The following is a 23,876-nucleotide window of genomic DNA, read 5'->3' on the forward strand; positions in this document are numbered from 1 at the left end:
TAATATATATGAACTCTAATCTTTTCTTGGATAACATTTTGTTTAGTATGTTTTTATAACAATAAACCGAATAATTCATGCTTGCTAGTGTAATTAATCACCTAATTTTTAGACAACACAGATATGTACTAGTTGTGCTCTTTCTTTTTATAAAAATATAAGTTTTATTAATGAAAATTATCCAAAATTATTATTATTATTATATTAAAAAAGTGAATACAATTCTTGATATATGAGTAATTTCTCAAGTTTGAATAATTATATGTTTTAAAAAGATAAAATTGAAAATGAAATAAAAAAAAATCAATTTATCATCTTTTATTTGTATAATTAATTGATTTGTATAGCACTCACAGAACATTAAAGATTAAAAGATAACAATTGTTTTTCAAAGTGCTTTTTACTTGAAAATGTATCAAAAATATTTTTTTTTTTATTTTTTAAAATTTATTTTTGAAATCAATACATCAAAATGATTTGGATACACTAAAAAAAATATTAATTTAAAAGTAAATAAAATAAAAAAATCTAATTTTTTTAAAATATTTTTAAAATTACAAAACAAATGATTTAAAATGAAAAAAGAAAGTGTTAAGTTGGGCTAAGAGCTTTCACTACCTTAGTTAAGACTAGCCCAGCGTATGTTAATTTAACACTGAACTTGGACAGACTGCTGGCCCATATCCAGATCTTTAAAGTTTTATAACTGAAAGACCCAATCCCAATCCGTCTCAAACGATTTTTTAATTTCCTGCTGAGAAAAGAGGCGAGACTAGAGAGCAAGGAAAGCAAAGCATAGCTTCTTCACAACTCTAGTCTCCTCTCCTCTCCTCTACTCTACTTCTCTCCAGGTCCAGTCGCTCTAGCAAAACTCAACTGAGAAAACCAAGAAACAGAATCTCGCAAGTGTGCGGCAATGGCGGATCGGAGTCGAAGTTTCCTGAAAGAAGGAACATTAACGTATGCTTATATTCTCCTTTACATTGCTCTCTCCAGTGGCCAGATCTTCTTTAACAAGGTCAACTCCCATCTTCTCTCACGCTCTTTCTTTTCCTTTTCATTTCTTCATTAACTGATTGATTGATTAAGCGTCAGTGTTCTGTTGAGTTTTTGGGCAAGATTGCATTAAAGCCTATCGTTGTTGGCATTTGCAGTTGAATGTTCCTTTATATATTTATATTTATATTTATAGGGTTTATAGAGTGAATTTAATGTTATTAATATTTCATCTTATGAACTTTTTTCATGATTTTGTTTTACACAAGTAGCTCACATGGGTACTATTTAATAAACTGTTCCTTTGTATGGCTAATGTAAGGTTATGTTTAATTGCAGTGGGTTTTGTCATCTAAGGAAATAAACTTTCCTTATCCTCTTGGACTGACTCTGCTTCACATGGTTTTCTCCTCTGTTTTGTGTTTTGTATTAACCAAGGTTTTCAAGGTATTGATTGATTGATTGATCGATCGGGCTCTCTGATTATGATAATTTCCCTTAAGCAACTCTTAATCTTGATTTGTAACTCGTTACAGGTTATGAGGGTTGAGGAAGGAATGACACTGGAAATGTAAGTACAAAAATTAAAACTTCTCCGTAACTGTTCATTGATGAACATCCTTGACAATTTCATTACATATGATTGTGCTTTGTCCTATATCTAACTGATGTTTGTGTACCAAGATATACAACTTCAGTTATTCCAATTGGTGCAACGTTTGCAATGACTCTGTGGCTGGGAAACACAGCATACCTCTATATATCTGTGGCTTTTGCACAAATGTTGAAGGCTATCAGTAAGCGTTTACTGTCTTCATTTTCGTCCCTCTTTTACTAGGTTTACAGTGTAAAAAATAAACATGGTTTTTACATGATCAATGCTACATTCAACGAATTTAAAGGCACAGAACTTCATGAACACACAATGCTCTGGTTGTGATTACGCTAAACGTTTTGCCTCTTTTGTTAATGTGGGTGATTCATGTCTTTGTTGTTCGTTATTTTTATCATTTTCCCTCTTACATCTTGATAAATTGTTGTTATGAGTTTGAATAATCACCTGGATCTATTCTGGATATTAATTATGATCCTCATCATCTGTGGACTGCATCTATGTTCAGTGGCTAGAGTTGGCCGGTTATTACTAAGTACTTTGGGATTTGTCCTTGTGGATGCTTTGTGATGTTTGATTTCTTCAATGATATTTGCAGTGCCAGTAGCTGTTTTCATTCTTGGTGTAGCAGCTGGACTTGAAATGATGAGCTGTAGAATGCTTCTCATAATGTCAGTGATAAGCTTTGGTGTTCTAGTGGCTTCTTATGGAGAAATAAATATCAACTGGATTGGAGTTGTGTACCAGATGGGTGGAGTTGTTGGAGAGGCCTTGAGACTTATTTTTATGGAGATTCTGGTGAAGAGGAAGGGTCTGAAATTAAACCCTATATCTGTCATGTACTATGTCAGTCCCTGCAGGCAAGTATTATTTTAATCTTTAACTAGTAAGACTTCATTCTTATGGAAGTGTTCCTTGCTAGTTCCATGAACGGGAAAATTGTTATCATTTGAATTCGATTTTTGGTTCTTTTATGCAGTTCTGTTTTCCTGTTTATTCCTTGGATCTTTCTGGAGAAATCAAGGATGGAAGCACATGGGACATGGAACCTTCAACCACTAGTGTTAATGCTCAACTCTCTCTGCACCTTCGCTCTCAATCTATCAGTTTTCCTTGTGATCTCACATACGAGTGCTCTGACCATTCGTGTGGCTGGAGTCGTCAAGGATTGGGTGGTTGTCTTGCTGTCTGCCCTTCTATTTGCAGATACAAAGCTAACAATTATAAACCTGTTTGGCTATGCTATTGGTGAGTGTCTCCATTAAGAAGTCTAATGATGTTATAAATGCCCGTTTAGTTAAAAAATAAGAATGTTTTTCATGAAATTCCATTTCCAAGCACAGACCCTTCATATTTGTGCTTGGAAGGCCTAGACTTGTGAAATGTAGAGAAATCCAACAATTTACAAGTGACATTTTGCACAAGTTATGCTAAACGGTGATTTTTTGAACCTGTTGTAGCTATTGCTGGTGTAGCAGCATATAATAATCACAAATTGAAGAAGGAAGCTTCTAAAGGCAGTTCTGATGAATCGAAACATCCTGAATCCATACCTTTGACTGAACCATCAACTTCCAACAGTTAAATATACCATAGAGTAGTTTGTGAAGACATTTTTGAGGTATGCAATTACACATAAAGCAATCTTTTGTTGCTTCTGTGAGATCAGTTGCTCGTAACTTGTATTTTTACTGTAATTTTTTGTTTGTCAATTCTCTGCTCGCAATTTTTATTTTTCATCAAGAAACTACCTTGCATGTTAATAGTGGACTTTGTATTGAAATTCGTCATCCTATGCATTGGCTCAGCTGCTCCTACTTTGGTGTTTCTTTTTGTGCCAGTACGGAGCTGAATCTAGTGGAGGCAATGATGTATAAAGATGCAAAACCCACAAATGCATCACTATGAAAAGAAACATTTGCGGAAACGTTTCACTGTTTGAGGTATTTTTGTTGTAGACTGCTGTCCGTTGTCCATTTTTTATCTGTCACTTACTTGTAAGGAGAGAAAAGGAGGAGGCGAAGCAATTGTGGGATCCCTCGTCCCTACATTCTTTTTCCTTCTTCTTCTAGAAAATACCAGTATCAACGCCCGGGTACACATGAAATTCACAAATGTATAACGTGTATAGTTTTAAATTTGGGTAGTGGATGCCGATGTGCCATGCCTGCAGTTTACCTTTTCACAGTGTCGTATTATCGCGCCTGCTGACCGAGGACAGTAAAACTTAACCTCTAAGAAAAATGTCAAAATTTTCATTAAGATAAGAATGTTTCGCCATGCCTTTCTTGACCTTTCGGTCAAGTCTGGAGTGACATTGTTTTTGCTTTTATATGTTTTTTGATATATTAAATTAATTTTTTTTTTTTATGATTTTAATGTAAAAAAATTTATTTGATATATTTTTAAATGAAAAGTACTTTTTAAAGAAAACTAGTTAAATTAGTTAAGAATTTAGGGATAGGAAAAATAGCAATAGAATAGATTAGGACCATTAGGTTCTGGTTTAAAATAAATTCTCTGCATGTTATTTATTTCCTTGATATAAAATAGGAGAACTTAGACCCATTTTAGGGGGGTGGGGGACCATTTGGACCGACCAGCGTGCGGGTGCTCAATCTAAATTTACTAATCCAAGGGAAATGACCCCGACTGAAAATTCAAATTGACTTCTCTCAAGCTCCTATAACAGAAACAAAGACTCGGTTGCGGTCTCTCTTCCTTGAAAAACATTAATTTATAACTCTCCCATGCTCGCAATTCTCAAGATAAAAAATAAAAATAATTCATAACCATAGGTCATAAGTACACAATCTCTTGATTGCTTAGAAAAGCATTGACTACACATGTTTACTTGATGCCCCTATCAGCTATTTAGCTTCAGTTTGGAAGTACAATTTAAATAGATTTTTGCTAAAATTTATTTTATTTTTTAAAATTTTTATGTTTTGAATTGTTTTAATTTATTGATATTAAAAATAAAATTTAATAAATAAAAAAAAATTATTTTAATATATTTTAAAATAAAAATACTTTAAAAAGTAATTATAATAATGCTTCCAAATACTTTTTTTTTAATTAATAGAAGCATGGTATGGTATGGTATGGTATGATTGAATGATTTTAAAAAATTGAGATACTCAAATGAAAAAATTCATACCCATATAATTTCATAATTTTGGAGATTATCGATGTAATTACTAATTAAAAGTTAAAAAATTTATATCATATTTTTTTTTTATTAAAAATGAAAGATTTTCTTGAAAAAACAATAAAATTACAAGATAATAATTATAAGAGAGAGTAGAACCAAAATATCAAAAGAGAGAGGGGTTAACCCTCGACAACCAGAGAGAGAGAGAGATAAAAATAAAAGAAAGAAGCACTTTTCGGGATTGTGATGCTGCCTCTGCTGCTGCTGCAGCTTCCTCCCTTTAAAAAAATGCTTCCATTTTTAATTCCTACCTTTCACAATTAATAATTAATCCCTTATTCTTTCTTTCCTAAAACCAATACCCATTCAACACACAAAGATTCGATTCCATTCGATTCGATGCGATTCGCCTTCTCCCGGCGGCTCTTGCGGTGGTTGACGACAGGAAACAGCGTCGTTTCTAATGAAGAAGAAGAAGAAACATCACCATAGATTTCGTTTTGCTATTAATGAATGGGCGGGTTTCAGCTGCAAAAATTGCAAATGAGTTGGCAACCGAATTTGCTGAGTCAACAACGCAAAAACGGTCCTCTAGGGTTAAAGAATCTCGGCAACTCCTGTTATCTCAATAGCGTCCTTCAGTGCCTCACTTACACTCCTCCTCTCGCTAATTTCTGCCTACGTTTCCAACACACTTCTCTCTGTAAGCATTTCTATCTTTCAATTTCTGCTCTTTAAATTTTTTTTTTTTGGCTAATATCTTAAAGCTGTTTTCAAGGTAATTCCCTTGCTAGCGGAGATAGAAAGAGAGACTGTCCGTTTTGTATTCTTGAAAAACAGATAGTCCGTTCACTCAGTTCGGATCTCGCGCACGATGTGCCCGAGAAGATTCAAAGCTGTTTGAAGATTTTTGCTGAGCATTTTCGCTGTGGAAGACAGGAAGATGCGCACGAATTTTTGCGATATGTGATTGATGCGTGCCATAATACGTGTTTGCGTTTGAAGAAACTGAGCTGGAAAGGGATTGAGAACGGTGGTGATGGGAGTGTGGTTAAGAAGATATTTGGAGGTGCATTGCAAAGTCAAGTGAAGTGCTTGTGTTGCAATTGCGAGTCGAATAAAGTTGATGAGATTATGGATATTAGTTTAGATGTTTTAAATAGTAATTCGGTAAGAGATGCGATGCAAAAGTTTTTTCAGCCTGAGGTTTTGGATGGTACTAACAAGTACAAATGCGAAAAGTAAGTAGTTTGAATTTGTGTGTGTATTTATTTTTTGTTTTTGTGTTTGATATTTATGAATGAGAAACTTATGCTTGTTTAGTTGTAAGAAACTAGTGGCAGCTAGGAAGCAAATGTCAGTACTTCAAGCGCCCAATGTTCTTGTTATCCAATTGAAGGTGGGTTTTAACTTTTCATGATTGTGTTCTTGCTGTTGTTATTTAGGTTGTAGGTGTTTGAAGTTGGTTGTGATGCTGCTTTTGAGTGATGAGAGTTATTGTTGGATTTTGGTTTTAGCAGAGATTTGAGGGCATATTCGGTGGGAAGATTGATAAGGCCATTGCATTTGAAGAAGTTTTGGTTCTTTCAAGCTTCATGAGCAAGACAAGCCAGGTTTGGATAATTTGATGAGTTCAATCGCCCAGTCCTGTAGATCTATGTGGTTGGACTTAGGTTCTTCTACTGCCAGTATTTAGTTCGTTATAAATGCACTTCTGGATTTTGATATGTGAATAATATGCATTTCTCCAACAACACACATGCACCTAGTTTGAAATTAAAATCAAATAAACTTGAAGACTTGCAATTTCTTGATGATGAGTATAAACTGTAGAATATATAACATTCATATTTCTTATATCTCCTCGAATTTACTAGATTCAAAGCTTAATATAAGGTTTTAGACTTCAGAATCAGTGTTAGTTGGTAGAGTGGGATTTGCCCAAAACAGAAGGCAGTTGCAGTGATTGCAAGTGTTAGATTTCCTTTAATCTGCAGGATTGAAGTCTTAGATATCTTTAAGCTAGACTCTGCCTTAAAACAGTGCAGTTCAGATTGGATGTGTATATAATGAGAATGGAACATAAGCCCCTATCATTTAGCGAGCACCATTTCTTTTATGGATAAGATTAATGAGCACCAGCTTGTTGAAGGGTGCTTCAATGCATGGTTATTTTTTTTTTTAACTCTCTTCTTGAAATCTTAAAGCAAGTGAAAACCAACCTGTTGCTCCATTTGCACCATTTCCATCCCATTGACTTTTATAAGAATATTATTTTTAGCCTTCCTTTTTAATTGTAGAAACAAGATGGAAAAGAAATGATTCCTGCCGTGCTGTGTATTATTCTACAATTGCAACCACCTAGTCCTAACACCGTCATGATACTGTATGTCATCTTCAACTCCATTTAGCATGACCTTGCAATTTATGCTGCTTGACATGGGATCATAACATGACATAGATAAATAAATGTGACAGTATTCTTACCCAACATTCCATTTCCCTCTTAAATTGATCCCTAAATTGATTGAAACTGATATATGAGACTGCTAAAACCAACTTGGGGAGTGTCCGGCACAAATGATTGTGCAATCTCCACTATCTTTCAATATCATCAATTGCAGAAACAATGGAGAATAACAGTCCATTCCAACAAGGGGATCTTCTGGTAAACTAGTTTGCCAATGCTTCATAGAATTCCTGCCTATGAAGAAAGATTGTACTCCCATGCCTTCACGCTCCACCCCTATCACCATTTAGTTCTCTTTACAACCTCTTCTCTTGGCAATTGAAAAAGAGTGAGGGCATTATACCCTTTTGATGTAATTAATAGATCAGAATTTCATGCTGCATAAAGACAATTGCTTTTCCAATAAAAGTGAATGTGCCTTTACAATAGAAACAAAATTGACAGATATTATTTCTGATCAGATAAGGAAATTCGTTGTTTTTTCATCTGTGCATTCTCATTTGTAATCAATTGATTGGTGTTCAAGTATCTTATCTGTGATCTTTCTTTAAGTTTACAAGGGTCAGTTATTGGTGACAAATGAACAATAGAGAGATTTCTGTTTAATGCCTTCTTTCACCTCCCAACAAACAAGAAAAGGAACAAATAAAGCCTATGAAATGAAAAAAGCTACCTGATTGGAACACATGTAATCCATAGTTTATAAATATTTCACATTGTGTTCTTCCCTTTTTTCCTCTGTAATTCATCAGTATTAATATTTCCTCAGGCTTCTTATTCTCTGTTGTGATTGCATAGAAAAATGATATGGCAGTACATTTATGTAGGGCCTCAAATATAGATAAGAATTGAAAGTTTGTGTGGGGAATCAAAGCTCATATATGTTTGTTAAAGTAATTTCTTTGGTGCAATGCCTCATTTATAACTGAGAAACTTTAATGTTTGATTGAGCACAAGGTTCATCTGTACTATAGCCATTGTGGGCCTTTGTATCTTATTATGACAATTTCTATATTTATTTAATTATTTTTTCCTTTTTTAATCCATCACAGGATCTACAACCCAAGTATAATCTTTTTGGTATCATTGTGCACTCTGGATATTCCCTGGAAGCTGGACACTATTATGCATACATCAAGGTCTGTGTTCACTGGCTTTTTTAATTTTCTTTTTTCTTTTTTAGATGTACTTCATTATTGATTTTGGTTTATGGTAGTTATAAAAGCTGCTACTTCAATTTTTTTTATTGATACCATTTCCATATATTTGTGTGCAGGATGCAATCGGTCGGTGGTATTGCTGCAATGATTCGTATGTGACACTCTCAACACTGCAGGAGGTCTTGTCAGAGAAGGCCTATATTCTTTTCTTTTCTCGCACTAACCAAAGGCCAGTATCTGCTGACTCTGCTTTTACCTCCAATGGAGTAAAATCATGCGAATTGAATGGCAGTGAAGTATCTAAAAGTTCAAAGGCTGCTGTTCCTTTGAAAGCACTGCCTACAAAACCACAGGTTGAACAATCTTCAAGAAAGGATATTTCAGCCATGTCTAAGATTGATAGAGTGCCTTCTAGCCCACCAGTAAAGTTCAGTTTTGTTGGGAACTCTGGATCCAAAAGTGTTCCTTCATCTGTTAATGGAAAGGTTGATCCTCATAAGTGTCAAAACAAGGAAATGAATGGGAATGTGAAACAGACAGTTCATGTGGAGATATGTGACAAAGATGTATCAACAGTGACAAGCAGTAATGGCTTTGAAAAGCATAAAAATGTTGATGCTGTTGAAGGTGAGACCCGCCACACATTTGCAGCAGCAAGTGAAAATGGTCATTCTCAAAATGGTGCTTGTAATTCTGTAAAGCCACATATCTGTGACAGTAATGATACAACAAGCAAGTTGACACCAGGAAGAGGACATGATCAACTTGAATTGCAAAATGGTGGTATGAAGTATCATGCTGACATTTCAGGTTTGAAGAGAAAGCTAAAGGAGGAATCCTGCATTTTGCTTTCACAGGATGCTCAATCTCTAGCCAAAGTTGAAGAATTCAAAGAAGTGTATGTTATATTATACTTAATCTGTTTTGAAGTCTCATTTATTGAACCGATTAGCTTCTGGAGTATGACCTAAATTTCCTAAATTATGCATTCAATTTTTATTTTGCTTGATTTGTGTTTATTAAATTTTGTGGTTGTGATTATTCTGTAATTTTAAAAACTCAAGTATGCTACTAAGCTTTTTGTTGGTCTTTTGGATCCTCATGCTAAAGCCTAGTATTTTGATGTTTTTCTTCTTAAACCATTTCATTGGTAGCCATTTCATTATAAGTTGTTGAAACTAGATGTTGCTACATTCATATTTTTGGATGGTTGAATGCTTATTATCTGTATGCTCACTATTTCGTTAATCATGTTCGCTTTTCCTACTAACTTTTTTGTTTGTTTGTGTGCTGCTTTATTTTGTCTTAGCCTCAACCAAGAAGCATCTTCCATTTTGGGATCATGCGGTTTGTCAGATAAGGTATACAATTTCATGCGTGCGAGAAAGAGGTCATGTATTCAAGAAGCAGGAAACAAACCAAGTGGTACTGATTTAAAGTAAGTCTTGATTAATTTGACTTCTGTACAGTTTCATATATGTTCAGAGTTGTGATGCTAGTAATTTCTCCTCATAGACAATGCCACTTGTAATCGCAACCCATGTAATGAAAAATATGTTTTTAGGGTCTTCTCTTTAATATGACATTAACATTGCAAGAAAGCCTATTTAGAACAAGTTAAATATTTCTTCCTGTCAGTGTTTGACCTTTTTTTTAGTATTCTTCTTTGATGGGAGGAGAGGGGAAAGGTTCTCAATAAACTTGTGCCATTCTTGTTATATTTCTCTGGTGGTTGCTTGCTTTGTCCAATTAAATACAGCAATCTAAATGAGATTTTAGGTTATGGCTTTTAAACTGGTTTCCCTTTGTGCTTCTGAAATGCAGGAAGTTGTTGATTGCAGATGCCAAACGAACTTATATTCCACAAATACCTGAGTCATTGAAAGAGGACCTAGTCAAACGCCTCCAGTTATTTAGTCAAGAGAAATGATATTGCTCTGGAGTTTTGGTGAACTCAAATGGTAATTGAGGTGTTTTTTGTTTTTTTTTTTTTTTTTTGGTTTTTGATATCTGAGTTTGGCTGACCATTACTTTTCTGCAATGATATTTTTGCAGTCTCTGGATTTTGTCACTGGAGGAGCTTGGTGTATAATCTGTATCGCTAATTGATGTATTGACAGGGATATCTTTTCTTGAGATAATTAATAACTGGGGATCTGCTGTGACCTGCATCTATGGGCAAGTGCTGGCAGTGACAAGAGGTCATTATCTTGTCTTTTTAATTCTTTATCACGGCAATATGGTATACTGGTAGGCGCACCATTGTTGGTGCTGAGAAGAGAAGGCTGATTTCAAAATCTTGCAAAAATTTTCTTCCTTAAGGCTGTAAAGTTCGTTTTGGCACAGAATAAGTCAGGAACCCTATAGATTTTGTACTATACCTTTTTTGGCAATATCTTAGCATACAATCCTTATTTTATGGATGCATTGCAATTTTTCCATTAAAATGTGTCTGGATAGTCCTTGAATGTATACTATCATTGAGTTTGTCCTTCAAGCATGACATGGTTTTAAAGTTGCTTTTGGCAGAGATAAAGTCAGTAATCCTATAGATTTTGCACTCTACCTTTTTTTTTTAGAATATCTTAGCATACAATCCTCATTTTATGAATGCATTGGAATTTTTTCATAAAAATGTGGCTGGAATGTATGCTCTCATTGATTTGTCCTTCAAGCTTGGCGTGGTTTTATCCCTTGCACAGCTCGCTCCCTCCGCCCTTCTTTGAACTGTTGATGTTTAATTGGTACAACCACTTTCCTTATTCTGCACATGGTATTTTGTTTTCTTCAGTGGAGCATGCATTTGATTGCAATCTATTCTGGGACAGTCTGATATGAGGCATGGATCTTTTATTTGCTGGTTTGCTACATGCCTAAGTCCATTTCAAATTAACTGTTTCCATGGAAGCTGAATATGTATCGGGAGGCAAGGGGGTTATCACCTGCTTTTGCTTTTTGCATTTTTTTTTTTCAAGTTATCAAGTAGAGCTGCATGGCATGTATGATGGTCATGGAAAATCACAGCTAGAGCGACATTGCAGGCAGGGGTATGCTTCTGGGCTTATCTCTTCGAAGAGCGAGGTTATCATACATCTAATTTCTTTAATTTGTTGCAGATATAATTAAATTGCAATCCAAGTTTGAGGGACTATCGTAATTGAGAAATATTTTGTCACCACCTTTTGTCAGTTTCTAGCTTTTTATTAGCCATGCATTGATGATTATTCATTTTGTTGGGCACGAGAATCTGCATATCTCAAACAAAATGGTTCGGTTGCCAGTTAATAAGGTCCTAAATACAGCAGACACGGATTGTGCTTTATTTGACATTTATGTTAAACTAGAATAGAGTGGTCTTATTTGAACTTGATTTAGTAATAGTGTTCGTTCCTTAATTACTCGAGCCTTTTTTAGTACTCCGTGGCGGGTAATTAGTTGGAAAGTCTGAAGGGTAAAAACAAGCAAATCAAAAGTCTTTACTAGTTGATATTTCTATTTCAAGTTGTGGCTAGCTGCCATTATCAGGTGAAAGTTACCTTGAGTTCAGGTTCATTTGAAAACTTACAAAATATGTGGTAAGAATTGTTTCATCGAAGAACTCCAATCATGTTATCTTTTGGTCATGCCAAGGATTGGACTTTAGCTAAATATCATGGATTTAGAAAACAAACGCGTTGATTCTGACTTGGGACCTCTGAAATTGGTGGTCAAGGTAGGATGGGGGTTCCAAAAATCCAATTACATGTGTTTCCAGCCAAGACTAGTTGGTAGACTAAACCCGCGGTTTATGATATGAGACAATAATAATAATAAAAAAATTCAGGGTGTCAAAGCAGGTCGAAAGTTATCAAGATAAAAAAGATGTGGCATAAAACGGGTCTTTTTTTTTTTTTTTGTAGTTTTTCTGTTCAATCTATAATCTCATTTGTGCTTGTTGACGTTTTCAATACGATATAACTAGCGCGTTGGCTTTTTTCATAAGATATTTCTCTGAAGCTGGTCATCTGACATTGATGCTCACGCAGGCGTATACTGACAGGTTCGAGAATCTAATTACACAAGCTTCCAGCCTGGATTAGCCAACATCTTCGTGCTCCTTTCCCTTCTTGACCATTTGGTCATATTTTAAAACGCAATTGTTTGGCCTTGTGCAAGCAATGACAACTTCTCCAAAACCGTAGACATACTTGGGAAAGTATTCAACAAAGAACATATCCTCTGGTATTCAGTTATAAATATGGGAAATGCAAAACTGACACCAAAAAAGCAGTGTGATAGTGATGGAACAAGAATTGGTATTACTGGGTTTTTGGGCTAAGCCCTTTTGCAATGAGGGTGAAAATTGCTTTGGCGGAGAAGGAATTGGATCATGAGTCCCGAGAATAGAATTTGTTTATCAAGAATCCTTCTCTTCTAGAAATGAATCCGGTTTACAAGAAAGTTCCTGTCTCGGTTCATAAAGGAAACCCGATTTCTGAGTCACCCATAATAATTCAGCATATCGATGAAGTTTGGAATCACAAATCTCCTTTATTTCCATCTGATCCTTACGAGAGGGCTCATGCTAGGTTCTGGGTTAATTATGTGGATAAACAGGTGGTCATATAGCTTTCCTCTGCTTAAGTTTGTTCTTTATTTTGCTGTCCTATGACTCCATAAGTTCAACTAGAGTATAAACGCAAGTATAGTCTTGACTTGATATTTTGTAACTGGTCAAGTAGCAATAGATTAGCATTTGTCGTGGCCAAGTTTAGATCATCCTTGATAGGTGGCCGTGCTATGCCTTGGGCTGCTCCAAAAATTTTTTGAACTAAAAAAAAAAGGTTTAGGCTACAGTGAGATTCGAACCCAACTCTTTAGCATGTTTTTTAAATTAAACAATTTAAGAGACGCCTTGACATGAAACAATTAAACTGGTAATTTTAAAGAAAACTCACATTATAGCATAAACATTGTTTGAATATTTAGACAATGATATATTATATTTATTTGGATTTTGTGGCATAAATTTTTTTAGTTTGACCCATAAAAAATATCTAAAAGAAGTCTCTCCCATGTATTTTTCTAAGTGTAGAGCATTGGACCATATAGGCTCTCTAAGAATATATTAATATAGACTACCTATAAAAGTCTTAAATCTATAATAGGCCCTTATAATCCAAGACTTACTGTCATAATATTTATTACATGATGAAAAGCTCTATAGGACTAGGGAAAACAAAATAAAGAAACACATTATTTGTACTTAAAAGAGACTTTTACATGTCCAGCCCCTACTCTTAGGTAAGATAAACACCATCTTTGGCCACCATAACTCTTGTAAGAAAGACATCCTCCAAGTCAGGAACTTGATCATTAGGAAAAGACTTTCTAAAGTCCACTTGCATTTCTTTAGATAGATTGAAGAAGTACAAGTTGGACTTGAAGATAAAGAGTCTATCCCCAATGATCTTTGTTAAAGAGTAGACTCCCCATACTTAGCATAGAACTCTTAAAGAAGAATTCTTCAATGTCTCTATCTTTAGATCCAAATTTTGTACCTCTTCTTTTGTCTTTTATATCTTTTCCCTCAATACTTATTTGGATTATTTGAGCCCAGTTACCCCTTTCTCCAAGAGGTTTATTAGATTGTATGCCTCCCTAAGTTTCTCTTCAACTGAGCTTAAGATGTAAGTCCGTCCCTTTAATTCCCCATATAGTTGAGCATGGGTAGCCTTGATAACCTTTACCTCAACATCTTGAGCAACTTTATCCTCTTTCTGTCTACAAATCCTAGCCCTATCAACACGATACTGCTTAATGACCTTTTTTCATGACTCTTCTCTCCTCAGCCCATCGACTTCTCGAATGGCTACACCTCATGAAGGTTTAAATAACAATAAATAACAAAATGAGTTAATTCTTATTATAAAAAATAAAAATTATATAAAAATATTATTCATACTTGAAAGATCATCTACCTAGTTATAACCAAATGGCGTTGTTAGTTGGGGTTTCTTAGAATGCTGATGTCAAAGGGGAGGGTGAGCAACTTGTCCAAGGTATCCATTACCTATAGTCCACCAAGCCTTGGGGTAGACCTTTATTGCAAGATAGACTCCATTATCCTTCTCTTTTCTTTATTAAAGTTGGGAAAATATATAAGAGCATGCTCCAAGTTTAACTGTGAGAAGAAGTCATCCACATCTATGTCATTAAGCACCTGGTTGGAAGACCCAATGAGTATAGCAATTGGGCACCTGACTGGGTGGAGCTAGATTGCTGGCAAGAGATGTAATCATTTTCACATCAAAGTCAGAAATGACTAGGACCCTTTGTCTATTCCAATGAGAGGCAACATCAAGGATGACTGAAGTGGGAGTAAGTGCCCTGTAACACCACCTTGATATCGGATATTGACTCCCCTTTTTAGTTCTACCCCTTTTATAATGACTTGGGGTCCCACCTTAATTGAAGAAGTGCTCTTAAATTGAAAGACCCAACCATTAAGAGCCCTTCAACACCTTTGTAAGCTTCTTTTATATCTATTCTCCTGGATACAAGGACTTACCTTGAGAAGGAGATATAAAGGTCTTTGGATGAAGAGGCGTTGGGGTAGTCACGTGGCTAGACATAGCTAGTGTGGACTCGTTGAACTCTATGCAAGTTGTTCTTGTTAAGGATTTTTCACAAGGAAACCATTAGATGATGAATGACAATGCTAAACTAAAAAAAATGATTGAGAAAATGGAATACTAGTATTAGAAGTGTGATAGAGTCCTTGATTCATACAGTTTATTTCATACTCGGTTTGGAGCTGACATAGCCTACTATATATCCTCTTCTTCTCCCCATCTAGGCCTGGGGTATTCTATAGGAAAAAAATGCCCAAAAAAAGGCCAGGCTAGGCATCCAGGCTTGGGTTGCTTAACATGTGCGAGCCTAGATTGCTGAACATGCGTGAGCCTTAAAAAAAGCACATAAACATAAGTTAACTTCTTGTTTTTTTTTTCTTTTGTAAAAAGAGGATGAACTATATATTAAAGAACTCTAAAACGCGTGGGGAAAGCACTGTAGCTTCCCCACGCCTTTTAATTATACTTATATACAATAATAATTATAATTATATTATAATATATATTATTTTTTGTTTTCATTTTTTTTCTGTATTTGTTTAGGTTTTTTATGCTTTTATGGGTTTTTTCTGGCTTCTTTCTTAGTTTTTTTTCCTTCTAATTTTTTTAGTTTAATTTAGTTTGTTAATTGATCTAGAGTTTGACGGGTTAACCTGGTTTGACGAGTTAACTAAATATTTTATTTTATTTTTTTTAATTATTTTTTTTCATTTAGTTTAGTTTGTTAATGTTAAATTTCTTTCTATTTAATTATCAGACTTTCATGACACGTATTCCAAACTTGACAGGTTAACCCAGTTAATTATGGGTTAACCCGTCAATTTTTTTTTTCTATTTAGTTATTAAACTTTCATGACGGGAATCTAATGTTTGACGGGTTATCTTGGTTTGAAAGATTAATAAGAACTCTAAAACGCGTAGCTTTTTCACTGTAGCTAAAGCTGTTTTTTTTTTTCTTCTGTAGCCTTTTTTTTCGTTTTTCGTTTTTTTTTTCTGTAGCAGTTTTTCCTTTCTTTTTTTTTTTTTGTTTTTTTTTAAATTTTTTTTCATTGTAGCAGCTTTTTTTTCTTTTTTTTTTGTTTTTGTTTTTTTTACATGTTTTTTTTTTAACCCGTGGGTTTTTCACTGTAGCAGCTTTGTTTTTTTTTTTTTTTCCCTCTCTTTTGTTTCTTCTGTTTTTACATATAATGTATCACTGTGCACACAGTGAAACACTTGACTTTTTTTCCTGTTTTGCCCATGGTTTTTTTTTTTTTGCTTTTTTCTTTGTGTTTTTTTTCCTTTTAATGAATTTTTTTTTTGTTTAATTTAGTTTGTTAATGTGAAAAAAAAATTAATTTTAGTTATCATACTTTCATTACACGGATCTCGGTTTTTTATATATTAAATTGGTTGAAAACTTAGCTTTGTAGCTTTTTTTTTTTTTTTAAAAAAAGAACACTATGGATTACTACAATGTTTCCCTTACATGATTTTTGTTTGGCTGCAATGTATCCCCCACATGTTTATTTTTTAAATTATCTTTGTTAAATTTATTTTTTTAATATTGAGCTGGTTGAGAATTTAGCTTTAGCTTTCCCCATGTTTTTTCATTATAATTATTATTATATTGTATTATATTATATGACTGTTTTTTTCTTTTTAATTTTTTTTAATGAATTTTTTTTTTGTTTAATTTAGTTTGTTAATGTTATTTTTTTATTTAGTTATCATATTTTAATGATATGAATCTCAGGTTTGATGGGTTAACCTGATTTGACGAGTTATTTTTTTCATTTAGTTTAGTTTGTTAAAGTTAATTTTCTTTCTATTTAATTATCAGACTTTCATGACATGTATCTTGGGCTTGATGGGTTAACTTTGTTTGATGGGTTAACCCGGTTAATTCTGGGTAAACCCGTCATTTTTTTTTTCTATTTAGTTATAAAACTTTCATGACGCAAATCCCAGGTTTTATGGGATAACCTGATTTAAAGGGTTAACCCAATTAATTCATTTTTTTTTATTTTTCTTCATTAGTTTTTTCCTTTCTGTTGATTTTTTTCTTTGTTTTTTTAATTAATCTATTTAATTATCACACTTTTATGACATCACCTTATAGCCAGATCCACATCCAATATTCTTGGGTCCGGTGTTACAGTCAGGCTCACTTAAATTTAGGTCATGCAAGTTTAATTTTATTATTAATATTATAAATATTACTCTTAGGTCAGGCGTTGCAGCCAAACCCAAAATTCTTGGGTATAACTTTATAGAAAAACCCAAGATTTTTAAATTTTTATTTTTTATATAAAAAAAATAAACTGCGGCATCGCGCGGGTATCAAAGCTAGTATATATATATATATATAGGTGATGTGTTGTCTAAGGTGACAGACAACATGTTGTTTGCCTACCCAGAAGCTAGCCACCATTATGGTAGCTGAAAAATCATGGATAAGAGTTTTTGGGTGTGAAAAATTCAATTTCTCATCAAATTTGTCCCCAAAACACCTAATAAACATCCTTAAAACCTCAGAAAACCAATCCATTAAGCCAAAAGCCCCAAAATCTAGCTTGAAAGCATGATATCAAGTTTTCTTTCTCAAACCCAATATGGTTTTCTAGGCAAGATGAAGGTTCAAAAAAACCCCTGTCAAACTTCTCTCGTTGAATGAAATCCATTGACACAAAAAATAACAGGTTTCATCATCTAAAAGTGGCCTAACCAATAATTGTTTCTCTCATTGACATTTTTAGACAACCTTCAAAGACATGGATTGAAAAAAAAGATAAAATGAACTCATGGATCAAAATAAAAATTATCGGGAATGTGTGATTAAACATTGTTTTTTAATTTTTTTGTACATTAGTTTTCAATTAATTTTTTTTGTACATTAGTTTTCAATCTTTTTATTTGATATTTTTCCATAAATTATCTTTCTAGCTGTCCTTGTGAAAAAACATATGAACACATCAAGCTTCAAAAGATTTTGCTCCCTTTTCGCTTGTCATTAGAGATGGTAAAGCTACATCAGGGTCAATGTTGTTTTTTATTTATTTTTTTATACTCTATCCATTATTTATCGTGTAAAAAATTTAGATATTTATAAACTATCCATTAGGGATGGTAAAGCTACATATGAGTCAAAGTTTTTGTTTTTTTATACACTATTCATTATTTATCGTGAGAAAAATTTAGATATTTATAAACTATTCATCAGGTTTCAGGTATTCCATAGGTATCCATTATCTACTATTATTTATTAATCAATAAAAAATAAAATATTTAATAAATATTTGAAGTATTTATATGTATATTAAATGATAAAATGATAAATATCATTCATATATATATATATATGTGTGTGTGTGTGTGTGTGTGTGTTTTATATTAATATTAAGGGCTATATATATATATATATATCATGTTATATTAAAAAAAATATAAATATTCTACAAATATATTTATATATTGGGTTTGGGCGGTTTCAGATTGGTTTGAAAATATCCATATTCTACTTATTATCCTTTAGGCTAAAAAAATACCCATACATTTAGGTCGGGTCGGGTTGGTATCCATCGGGTTAGTAAATTGTGCCACTCCTACTTGCAATAAACTATCTGCAAATGTTTTCTTCAAATCTGTAATTTCATGAACCAAATTCCTATTCTCTGCGCTTAAATCTTGGATTTCAACCATTAATGTAAAAACTTCAGTTTTAAGATATTCCATACAAACCAACATTCTTCCTTGGTTTCATTCTTTCTTCGTATAGCTCTCCCTTCGATGAGTGGGACGGCATTATATATATGGTTAATATTGTGCTTTGCAGTGCCAGAGCACCTCTAAAATCTCCAAGATCACCTCTGGATCATTGCTTTGATAAGAGTACTAGTTTGAGCTACATGCTGCCTAAATGTTAAACTCTGTTTGGCCATAGCTGATCCTTGGTGACTTTTATGCACAAAACTTGATTTCTTTACCCTTTTCCTTTGTTTCTTCCTTTTCAAAGTATGGCGAGAGACATTACAAGCCGCGTCTACATCTGCACGTACATTAGACTTAGCAAAACTTTGACCAGAACGTTAAAATTAAGACCTGTAAAAACAACACCGAATGATGCAACCAATGACAATCTCACTGTGATCTCGAAATTGTGGAAATCTTTTATGCAAGAAACATTCAATAGGACAGCTTGAATGTTTCTAGATATACATACATATATATATATATTAATTAATTAATTAATTAATTAATTAACACTTGCTTTTGCCCTCAATATCATGCACTAACAGAAAATATTTACAACAACACGAAAGCAACAAGCCATCTGAATTTCCATATTTTTGAAGGTAGCTGTTTATTAATGGCAGGAATAAAACTACTAGATTCGTGGGCTAGTCCTGCTGCAATGAAAGTGAGAATAGCATTGGCTGAGAAAGGAATCGAGTATGAGTCCATGGAAGAGAATTTGCCACACAAGAGCCCTCTGCTTCTAGAGATGAACCCCGTCCATAAGCGAATCCCCGTTTTGATCCACAATGGTAAGCCCATATGTGAATCGATGATCATAGTTGAGTACATTGACGAGGTCTGGAATGACAGGTCTCCTTTGCTGCCTTCAGATGTTCAGGAGAGAACTCGAGCAAGGTTTTGGGTTCACTTAATTGACAAAAAGGTACTGAATCATCTTGTTCCACACCCCCCACCCCTCTTTGCTGCTGCTGCTGCTAATTTCTATGTTAAAAGATCATTTGTGCCATATCATAATCAGTTGATCCATCTTATAGCATCATATATATATATATATATATATATATATATATATATCTTCAAAATCAACTTCTATGATTTGAAAAACTGTGATCATATAATGCAGATTTATAGCCTTATTAGACGGTTGGTATGGTCACCAAGCAGTGATAACAAAAAAGCAGCCGCGGAGGACCTCATCGAGTTCTTCAAAGTAATAGAAGGAGAGCTTGGAAACAAGCCCTATTTTGGAGGAGAAGGCTTTGGCTTTGTTGATGTTGCCCTTGTTCCTTTCTATGGGTACTTCCATACTTATGAGACGTTTGGGAACTTCAGATTTGCTAGAGAGTGCCCCAAGCTTGTTGAATGGGGTAAGAGATGTTTGCAAAAGGAAAGTGTGTCCAAGAACCTGCCTGACCCATACAAAGCCTACGAGTTTGTCGTGGAGAACAGGAAGAAGCTTGGGATTGAATGAACTTATTACATCGCACGCAAATCTACTACACAATAAGGCTTCATGTTACTCTTTTTGTGTTTGATTTTCTCTTGATCACCTTCAGCTTGTCTTCGTTACCCTGTTTCTCCGTACATGGGTTGCCCGGCCTTGACTAAATTTATTGGGATTTTACTTTTCTTTACTACGTAATACAACAATTTTCATTTCCCACAAGGGAATTCTTTTGTGATGTAATATCATGTCCTCTTCTACCTATTCCATAAATAAATAAAGAGTAAATTGAGAAATGGAGAAATTTTCATTTCCCACAAGGGAATTTATTGGTTGATGATGGTGCTTCGCGACAAAAGAGCGTGTGATAATTGAGAAATGTTAGGGAGTGCATAATTTGCCATGGCTGTCGCTGTGATCTGTTGCAGGGTGTTTTTATTATTTTTTGTTTTTTTTTATTATTATCTTGGCTGAATTGGTGACATGATTTTCTGGGTCCTCTACAGACATGAAAGTAATTGATGCCAGGTTTGATTTTTGCTGAAGATATGGTGAAGCTTCAAATTCTCGCACGAGAATACAACTGGATTAGCCGTCTTCCTTTTCTTCGTCTGTGGGTTGCCGTCCATGTTTACGTAAAACAAGGCTATTCAAACATAAAATTGCTTCAAACCAACGTTCCCATCCTTCAATCACAAAACCAACAGCTCTTTTCTTCTCTATCTCATACCAAACAAGCCCTTGCCCACGCCTTCCTTTTCACAACACACAGGTCCCACAAACTCAGGCTTCAAGCTTAAAGTCAACACATAGAGGGACACCTGGTGATTTTCATCCCGTAAACGTTATCCTCTAAGAACCCTATTATTTTCATCAGGCTGAAAAAACCAACCGATTACAGTTCCACGACAAGTTAATAAACACAAAATGCACAATATTATCTAGCTTCTTTTGCACTGCTACATATTTATTCGACCCCCAGTTCATGTTTTTATCTGCAAAATGACTTCACAAGCCTTTTGCTGATCACTTACGGACACTCTCCTTTTCCAAGGCAACTCTCAGCACCTCTGTCCTAGACACTCCAGTTATAAAAAAATTATTTTAATTCAATAACTTGAGTTATTAGATATATTTTATATTATTTTGTAATATATTTTTTTTAAATAAAAGCTCATGGTTTAAAACTTGTACAGACTTACATTACTTTGTACTTAATTTTTGTCAAATAAATAAGGATGATAAGATTTAAACTCGTGATCATTTAAACCATCAAAACTCTTATACCATGTTAAAAAATTATTTTAATTTAAAAATTTAAATTATTAAATAAAATTTTAAAATATAATTTATATTATTTTCTAAAATTTATTACCATGCTTAAGTTTTCAAGGGTCTCAAAACTGTAAAAGAAGCGGTGGGACGGAATAAGCGGCAAGTATATCTTGTCTCCAGGTTCTCCTTCCAAGATTTTGAAGTAGTCAATAAAGTTCTTCTTTGATAATTCTTTCACTTCACCTTTAGACGCCCATAGAGAATTCTGTTCAAAAGGATAAATCTGCAAGAAAGCAATTTGCAAGGCAACAAAGATAGATTGAACAAAACATATTTTTTAATCATAATAAGAAAAAAACTCAGTTCTAGAAGCTTACCTTCATGTCAATACAGTCAGCCCAAAACCTGGCATGTCGGTAAGGATCAGAAAGCAATGATGCGGATATATGGATCCAAGCCTCATCAGTATATTAAACTATGATCATTGATTCGCATATGGGTCTTTTTCCATTATGGATCAAGACTGGGATTTGCTGATGAACCGGGTTCATCGAGAGAAGAAGAGATGTCTTGTTGCTCAAGTCCTTTTTCCTTGATCCATACTTTATTCCCTTCTCTTCCAAAGCTATCCTGACGCTTGTTGCAAAGGACTAACCTTAAAATCCAAAAAAACTACTACACTAGCCATTTGATACACATGAAAAAAAGATTTTACTCCGTAATTTGTTTCTATTTTCACTTGGCGATGTGGGACTGAGACGAAAACTAGAATTTATAGCAGAACTTGAGTCCTAGGTGGGAATTTTCAGTTTCCCTTCTACTTCAAGGTTCTTCGGTTTTGTTGTCATTGATTGCATCAGAATGGTCAAACTGCTTCAAGAATAGAATTGTAGAATTTCCTTGTGTTCTGCTATATGATTAGTCGATTTCTCCTACCATTTCTTTTTGAAATGTTCGGATTTTCCTGTGCATCATTAGACCAGTCGTCAAATGAGAAGATCCAGAATCCAAATCATGAACCAATACCACCAAGTGCGCGCGCGCGTGTTTATATATATATATATATATATATATCGCTAAAGACAGATAGCATTTCATTCATCAAGATAGACATTAGGATTAATTTCATTTTAACCTACTCAAATATATGTTTTCTTATTCATGGTTGATCTTACTATTAATGATTAATTTTAGGATTCTTTTCTCTACTTGATAATGAAAAACAACTATTTTTATTTAGTTATCATGTGTATGTTTATTTTAAATATAAATAATACCCTACATACTTCTTTATTTTAAAATAAATGAAGGAATATTCCTCATCATTTTACTACTGAAATCGATCAAATAAATCAACCATTAATGATGTGTCAGAATGTTAACCATACTTTTCTGTCTAACATATTAGTCAATTAAATCATGCATACTATGCTATTTTAGAAGAGACATTTAGGATTCCATGAATTCCAATGTTACTATGTAATTAATATTAGTTCTTTATCAAAACCCTTAAATTTCTTAAAAATCTAAAGCCTTTCTAAAATCCTCAATATTTCTTTAACATAGACCCATAATTTTTTTTAAAAACCTTAAGCCTTTTTTAATAACCTCTTCAAGCAACCTATTTTAACTGAAATCAACCTTCTCTTTCACCTTCAAAACTGCACATACTGCATTTCCAATATCAGTTAATATCAGTTAGGCAATTATAAGTAATGCATTAAAAGGAATGTCTAGGTAATTCCTAGAGTTGTACCAGGTGAAAATTACCTATGAAGAAGATGGCCTCTTCCCTTTTGAATTTTAAGTATTGCCATTGTAAACTACATCAATTGGTTGGATAAAATGAAAGAGCTCTTTGGTGAATAACAGAAATACCAAAATATGTTAAACATGATTCAACTATCTCAAGTTCTAACCAAGCCAAACAAGGAACTATTAAGAGACATATTCCTCTTTTAGTCAAAGTCTAGTGATGCTTTCTTACTTAGGTAAGAGATACAAACCATTACAATTTATGTTTTGGCCTTAGCAAGAGGTTTATGTATTGTTTGCTTCCTCACAAATTCAAACTTGCCAATTTTAAGGGTTTATTGACATAAACTCTAGAGTTTACTACTCTGTTACATAGGGAAAGAAAGAAAGTAAATCCTCCTATATAAAGCAACCTTTCTCTTTTATTAGGTGTTTAGGAACTTGATTTGTTCTAGGTTTCCGCAAAATAGCATTGACCTTGGCTGAGAGTAAAATCATTGCTTTAAGACCTTTCGTACTTAGCCATATCCACAAGGTACTAGGGGATGCCAAGAAAAGAGTGAGGATTATCCATTTATGGTCAAATAAAGTATTTATGAATTTTTATAGTGGGTTCAAGCATGAGCAAATGTCTATTTCCATGAATTTAGTAATGTC

The 23,876-nt window shown here is 33.8% G+C and overlaps 3 protein-coding genes across 4 annotated transcripts; all 3 read left to right on the top strand.

Annotated features, from left to right (window-relative positions):
• Window positions 1-736: 736 nt before the first annotated feature.
• Window positions 737-3,794, top strand: LOC118038181 (probable sugar phosphate/phosphate translocator At3g14410). 2 transcript variants are annotated; one of them, XM_035044499.2, is made up of 8 exons: window positions 737-1,018; window positions 1,336-1,443; window positions 1,533-1,567; window positions 1,681-1,793; window positions 2,208-2,469; window positions 2,589-2,857; window positions 3,070-3,230; window positions 3,418-3,794. In XM_035044499.2, exons 1-7 carry the CDS (start codon window positions 917-919, stop codon window positions 3,192-3,194), a joined length of 1,014 nt encoding a protein of 337 aa, XP_034900390.1. In that variant the 5' UTR covers window positions 737-916; the 3' UTR covers window positions 3,195-3,230; window positions 3,418-3,794. The 2 variants fall into 2 exon arrangements, with proteins under 2 accessions (XP_034900390.1, XP_034900389.1); XM_035044498.2 differs by having other exon boundaries at window positions 3,451-3,794.
• A 1,129-nt stretch (window positions 3,795-4,923) lies between these two features.
• Window positions 4,924-10,812, top strand: LOC118038164 (ubiquitin carboxyl-terminal hydrolase 25). The gene is made up of 9 exons (XM_035044477.2): window positions 4,924-5,466; window positions 5,542-6,004; window positions 6,087-6,162; window positions 6,284-6,376; window positions 8,286-8,372; window positions 8,510-9,291; window positions 9,703-9,831; window positions 10,218-10,354; window positions 10,449-10,812. The coding sequence occupies exons 1-8, from the start codon at window positions 5,277-5,279 to the stop codon at window positions 10,321-10,323; spliced, it is 1,926 nt and encodes a 641-aa protein (XP_034900368.1). The 5' UTR covers window positions 4,924-5,276; the 3' UTR covers window positions 10,324-10,354; window positions 10,449-10,812.
• Window positions 10,813-19,136: 8,324 nt separating this feature from the next.
• On the top strand, window positions 19,137-20,419 carry LOC118038165 (probable glutathione S-transferase parA). The gene is made up of 2 exons (XM_035044478.2): window positions 19,137-19,667; window positions 19,869-20,419. Exons 1-2 carry the CDS (start codon window positions 19,356-19,358, stop codon window positions 20,214-20,216), a joined length of 660 nt encoding a protein of 219 aa, XP_034900369.1. The 5' UTR covers window positions 19,137-19,355; the 3' UTR covers window positions 20,217-20,419.
• The last annotated feature ends 3,457 nt before the right edge of the window (window positions 20,420-23,876 follow it).

Source organism: Populus alba, chromosome 1, assembly GCF_005239225.2.
Source record: "Populus alba chromosome 1, ASM523922v2, whole genome shotgun sequence".
Lineage (NCBI taxonomy): Eukaryota > Viridiplantae > Streptophyta > Magnoliopsida > Malpighiales > Salicaceae > Populus > Populus alba.